General features: G+C 55.9%; 1 protein-coding gene across 1 annotated transcript; it reads left to right on the forward strand.

Moving 5' to 3' along the window:
• Nucleotides 1-2,418: 2,418 nt before the first annotated feature.
• NRARP (NOTCH regulated ankyrin repeat protein) lies at nt 2,419-5,726 on the forward strand. The gene has a single exon (XM_030506668.1). The coding sequence runs from the start codon at nt 2,626-2,628 to the stop codon at nt 2,971-2,973; it is 348 nt and encodes a 115-aa protein (XP_030362528.1). The 5' UTR covers nt 2,419-2,625; the 3' UTR covers nt 2,974-5,726.
• Nucleotides 5,727-6,044: the final 318 nt, after the last annotated feature.

A 6,044-nucleotide genomic window follows, 5' to 3' on the forward strand; every position in this document is an offset into this window, starting at 1 on the left:
TGTGACCCTATGCTGCTTCCCCTTGGCCAGCATTGCCATGATGGGTTTGCAGGGTCACTGCCATGGCTGCAGCACTCCCCAGCTAAAGGCTGCTCTGTGGCTGTTGGTGCTCTGGGCTGTGCCAGACCCCTGGGCACAACCGTAACTTCCCATGAGTCACCGTGAGCCACGGCACGTTCTGCTGCTCACCCTGGCAAGGCAACAGCAGGTGAGGAGGGCAGGGATCGCCGCCAGTGTCCCCACTGCCAGAATGGCTTGAGTGATGGGGACAGAGCCACCACCTCCTGCCCAGGATAGGGCCCTCAAGGGGATGAGACAGGCCAGAGGGGATCTTCCTTGGTCAAACCTGGTTCCTCCATGGAGCCTGAGGCCTGAGTCCACCTCTGTGCCCTGTGCTGGGTGCTCCATGCCTCAGAGACCAGGAATTATAGAATCCCAGACTGGTTTGTGTTGGAAGGGACCTTAAAGCTCATCCAGTTCCAACCCCCTGCCACGGGCAGGGACACCTTCCACTAGAGCAGGTTGCTCCAAGCCCCTGTGTCCAACCTGGCCTTGAACACTGCCACGGATGGGGCAGCCACAGCTTCTCTGGGCACCCTGTGCCAGCGCCTCAGCACCCTCACAGGGAAGAGCTTCTGCCTCATATCCAATTTAACCTGGGAGAAGCTGCGTGGACACAGGACACCAGGAGAGGATGAGAAAATGAGCATCCAACTATGGCTGCATCTTGATTCGCCCTTTTCCATGAGAATGATGCACTTTGATATGCTCATGTTAGAAAGATGTGATGGGAGCACTCTGACTGCGGGAAATAAAATGGGGAGAGACATGGAGACCAGTCACAGATAAGTGGGGATGGGATAGGGACTGGGATAGGACAGGCACTGGGAGGAGATGGTGATGGGCATGGAGGCAGGATGAACAGGGATTGGATGGGAATGGAGATGGGGATGGATGTGGGATGAGGGTGGAGACAGGGATGGGATGGAGACAGGGAGGTAGGCATGGACATGGGGATGGGTGTGAAGATGGGTATAGGATAGGAATGGAGAAGGGGATAAGGTCAGGCATTGGAACAGGCTGCTCAGGGCAGTGGTGGAGCCACTGTCCCTGGAAGTGTTCACACACCATGTAGACGAGGCCCTCAATGACATGAGTTAGTGGTGACCTTGGCAGTGCTGGGGAATGGTTGGACTTGATGAGCTTTGAGGTCTTTTCCAACCTGGTTGGTTCAGTGATTCTGTGGTGGGATGGGGATGGGACAAACTGGCTGTAGAAATGGACTTAGAGAAGCAGACTCTTACGGGAGGAGAAACTGGAGGTGCTTCACCAGCACCTTACAGCCGGGACCGGGCTGGTCTGGCCACCCCAGCAAAGGAGCAGGACCCAGCAGGTGCTGCTGCCTGCCCCGATGGACACGGGGTTTTCCAAACCACGGGAAAACACCACGGGACGGCTCCGAGGCGGCCTCTTTCATCGACTGGGGCTGAATTGAGCAGTTGGCCAATTCCTCCCTTTCTGTCCCCAAACGGACGTGTGGGCGAGGGCAGGTGACAGCAGCTCTGCCCCCGCTTTACAACACGCTCCTTCCTTTCTTCCCGCACCTCCCGCTCCGCTCCGGCCTGCCAAACGCCGCTTCCCCCCCCCGCCTCCGCCGTTTGCTCCCCGCGGCCAAACGGGCGCCGCGGACAGTCCTCGGTCAATGGGCTGGTTTCCCCTTCTGCCTGCCCGCGATGCCCGCACCGCCCGGCGCTCCCACACCGGGAATCTGGCTGTCGATGGGCGGCGGGTCCCGCGTCGGCTAAAGCCCCGTGTGACCGAATTGAGTCTCTGTCCCGGTTTGCTCACGGGGACCCAAACTGACAGCCTCCGCTGGGCCGGCGGGTGTCGGCCGGGGTTCGGCGGGGGTCCCGGATGGGGACGGGCTCAGCCCGGTTCCAGCGCAGGGCTGCGGGGAGGCGCGGCCTGGGCGGTGGTGCCCCCTGCCTGCTGCCACCGCGCCGAGCCGGGCCGGGCCAGGCCGGGCCAGGCCAAGCCCCAACACTAGTCGAGCCGAGCCGAGCCGCGCCGAGCCGGGCCGAGCCGAGGCGGGTCGAGCCGAGGCGAAGCGGGCCGAGCCCGGACTGGAGTCGAGCCGAGCCCGGATCGGATCGGATCGGAGCCGAGCCGAGCCGAGCCGAGCCGAGCCGAGCCGAGCCGAGCCGAGCCGAGCCGAGCCGGGAGCGCCCCCCACCGCCCCCTCCCGCGCAGTTCAGGGCGGGAGGGGGCGGGGGGGGCGTGTCTCCCCGCCCGGCGGTTCCAATGGGCGCGCGGTGCGGCGCACCGCCCCCTTGCTGACGTCACGGCCGTGGCATTGTTATGCTAATAAAAGGGCGGGTAAAAGGCGCGGCGCGGGGCCGGCGGCGGCAGCGGGTGCGGGCGCGGCGGGACGGGACGGGAGCAGCCGGTGAGCAGCGGCGGGGCCCCAGCGCTGCGCGCCGGCACCACCACCACCACCACCAGCAGCAGCAGCAGCAGCAGCAGCAGCGCCCGCAGCAGCACCGCAGCCCCGCCTCAGCCCCACCGCATGCCCGCGCGGGCGGAGGCGGCGCTGTCCCTGCGGGGCGGCGGGCGGGAGGCGGCGGCATGAGCCAGAGCGAGGTGTCCCCGTGCGCGGCGCCGCCGCCGAGCCAGCGCGTGTTCCAGGAGGCGGTGCGGCGCGGGAACACGAAGGAGCTGCAGTCGCTGCTGCAGAACATGACGAACTGCGAATTCAACGTCAACTCCTTCGGGCCCGAGGGGCAGACGGCGCTGCACCAGTCCGTCATCGACGGCAACCTGGAGCTCGTCAAGCTCCTCGTCAAGTTCGGTGCCGACATTCGCCTGGCCAACCGGGACGGCTGGAGCGCGCTGCACATCGCCGCCTTCGGGGGCCACCAGGACATCGTCCTCTACCTGATCACCAAGGCCAAATACTCCGCCGGTGCCCGGTGATGCCGGGGCCGCCCCCTCCCCTCTCCCCCGGCCGCCAAAGCTGCTCCCGGCCCCGCGCGGGGTTTATTTGGCGAAGACCCGGGCCCCCCCCCGCAAAGCGCCGCCGTTCGCCTGCTTCGAAAGTTGTTTCGTTGTTTTTTCCTTCCAAGGGTTGTTTTCCTACTGTAATACGTTTTTTTTCTCCTCCATCTACCTCGGCTGCACTCACAGTATTCACGGTTTCAGTTTGACATCTGGGCAGATGCTTTAAGGGCTCCCCCCCGTCCCCTCCCCGCTAATATTTAATCCTCCCTCCCCGCTCCCCTTGGTCTCATCCCGCCGACCTGAAGTATCTGGCTCAGAAGCGAATTCATTTCAACGCTCCCCAAAGTCCCCCCCACCCTCCCCGGGTGCCCGGTCCCCCCGAGGCCCCGTCATGGGCTGGGGGTTCCCGGCGGCCCTTCCCGGGGTGGAAGAGTGGGAAAACCCTCCTCCTGCAAGCTCCCAGTGTTTTCCCACCACTGATTTTTGTCTATCCCCAAGGCGACTCCATTGGAATACGATCGACACGGTTTTCTCACCCCAACTGCTTCTTGTTTTGTTGTATTTTGCGTTGGGTTTTCTCCTTTGGTTCTTTTTGTTTTGGTTTGTTTTTTTTATGGGTGTCCGAAGAGAATCTGTGTCCTCACCCACTCCTTGAATCCGTTTAGCACACGTGAGATCCCAGGAAAAGACATTGAATCCTTCTGGTTTTGTGAGTAAAGGAGGATTAGCAAATCCTGGACTTGTGTTTTTGTGTTTCTTTTAAAGAAGTGAATAAACTCTGGAGGCAGAGGAGCTGCTTTTGCACAGGAAGGGCCGCGAGCGCTCTCTGCTGCCTGGAGAGATGCCGGAAAACTACTGAGAATAGTTTGGGAATTTTATTATTTTTTGGTGAAACTTGGATAACACTTCTCAATGCAGAACGACTCCTTTGATGTCTGTAGAGAGTCACCCGTCTTTTATATGATATATATCTCCATATATATTTATAAAAGAAAGGGAGGAAGAAGAGAAAGCCACCCGAAGTCGCATTCGGAAGTGACTGCACGTATAATCGCAAATGCTGCTTTTTATTGCTATGGCACAAGAACATCCATTTGGAAAATGCGGAAGATTTCCGAAGTCTCCTCTCTCCCGCTGGTCCTTCAGCCCTGTCCATCTGCACTAAAGCCATCCGTCTCACTGCCACCTCCCCGCTCCTCCCTCTCTCGCTCCCTGCATCCCAACCATTCCCATTAAAAAAGGCAAATAGTTACCTGCTGGTTTATTTGGGTTGTGTCTTAACTATTTATCATGTCTGTATATATTTGTGGGTGAAGATTGTGAGCCTGGTTTTGTTGGAAGCTGGTGGTGAGTGTTTCAGAAATACGGTTTGGGAAATACGCCTTCTTCTTGTTGTTGTTGTTCTAGTCTTAAAACTAAAACACTTGAGTCTGCCATGATGATTTCCCATTGCACTGAATATCCTGCTTTGTCTCCGATGAGTTCACCTGCAGTTTGGTTTTTCTCCACTTCAACTCTTTGAGATGATTCTTTTAAAAGCTCCAGATTTCAAGAAGCAGAAGAGAAGCAGCCCCGTCGCAAGCGCCTGCTGCCGATGCTGCCATTCCCAAGGAACTGCTTGGCCCAAGTCTTCTCTGTGAGCATGGAAGGGGGTGTCCAGCACCTCCACTGGTGCTTCTGTGCGACAGTGACGGGGTGGGAACAAGATCTTTTCTAGCGAGGTTTTGTCGTCGATACCAGATGGTTGCACATTTATATTATTTTTTGTTTTTATTTTGACTAAATGGATTTGCCACAAGGAAATGTCATAACATTTATGACATGGTATTAAAAAGTGTATTGTAAAGCCAAGTTCTAGATGGAGTGTTTAAAAAGAAGCCTTGGTTATAAACCCAGTCTAAAGGGAGCTCTGTCCAGTGTTGTAAAGACAACATGATGTAACCCATATTTATATTTTTATAAAATACCTATTGAGACTGTGAATCTCCTGTGTGAATTGCTGGGTGAGTTGTTGAAGAAAAGTATTGTTCCTTTCCAGCCTCCTGGAGCTTTGGACACGCTGAGATTTGGGGAGTCTGTATGTCGGGGACGGGGGTTTGCTCTGAAATTGTGAGTTGATGTATTTTTACATCCCTGTTGTATTTTACTGAAAAGCTGCTGCCCTTCCTAGTCCCTGGAGTTTCAATTTTCTATGCAACCCCCACCCCCCCCTCGTCTCTCTTGATCCTGAGAAATAAAAGGGATGCAGATTGATTCAAATTGAAATGAGGGTCCCCCCCCCGCCCCCCTTGTTGGCTCATCGTGCTGCTGACCCTTCACGCCAAAACGGGGAGTACAAGGAAAAGCAAGGAAAGAGGCAGGTGGGGGAGGCTCCTTCGGGCATGACTGGTGCCTTCCAGCAGTCGTCTTATTATTATTTTTGTAAGAAGAATATATTGCTAATGTCAGTGGAATAAGCAGACATTGAAGCTGATGCACAGATTGCTCCAGAAAGGAGTTTTTCTGTAGAGTTTTCTTTAGATGCGAATACCTTTTTTAATTATGTTAATTAATGTTAAGGATTTTTAGGCTTATATTGAAGCTGTATGTGGGTCACTATATGATCATTTCTAACTGGATAAAGTCTGTACAGTACAGCATATTCCTGAGTGTATGATAGAGACGTGTAGCCCCAGAGTGCGAAATTTATAAATAAATTTTTCATTGATCTTTTTATAAAAAAAAAAAAAGTCTTTTTTTGTTTGTTCTTTCCTACAGGGGTGGATGATGCTGTTGGGGGCGGGGGGCAGGTCCCTGGTTTGGTGTCCAAATCACAGAATCCCAGACTGGTTTGTGTTGAAGGGACCTTAACGCTCACCCAGTTCCAAGCCCCTGCCATGGGCAGGGACACCTTCCACTAGAGCAGGTTGCTCCAAGCCCCTGTGTCCAACCTGGCCTTGAACACTGCCAGGGATGGGGCAGCCACAGCTTCTCTGGGCACCCTGTGCCAGCGCCTCAGCACCCTCACAGGGAAGAGCTTCTGCCTAAGAGCTCATCTCAATCTCCCC

The sequence above is a fragment of the Strigops habroptila genome, chromosome 15, assembly GCF_004027225.2.
Source record: "Strigops habroptila isolate Jane chromosome 15, bStrHab1.2.pri, whole genome shotgun sequence".
NCBI lineage: Eukaryota > Metazoa > Chordata > Aves > Psittaciformes > Psittacidae > Strigops > Strigops habroptila.

Coding starts and splice junctions, on each gene's coding strand:
- NRARP (XM_030506668.1), top strand. CDS start 2,626: ATGAGCCAGAGCGAGGTGTCCCCGTGCGCGGCGCCGCCGCCGAGCCAG.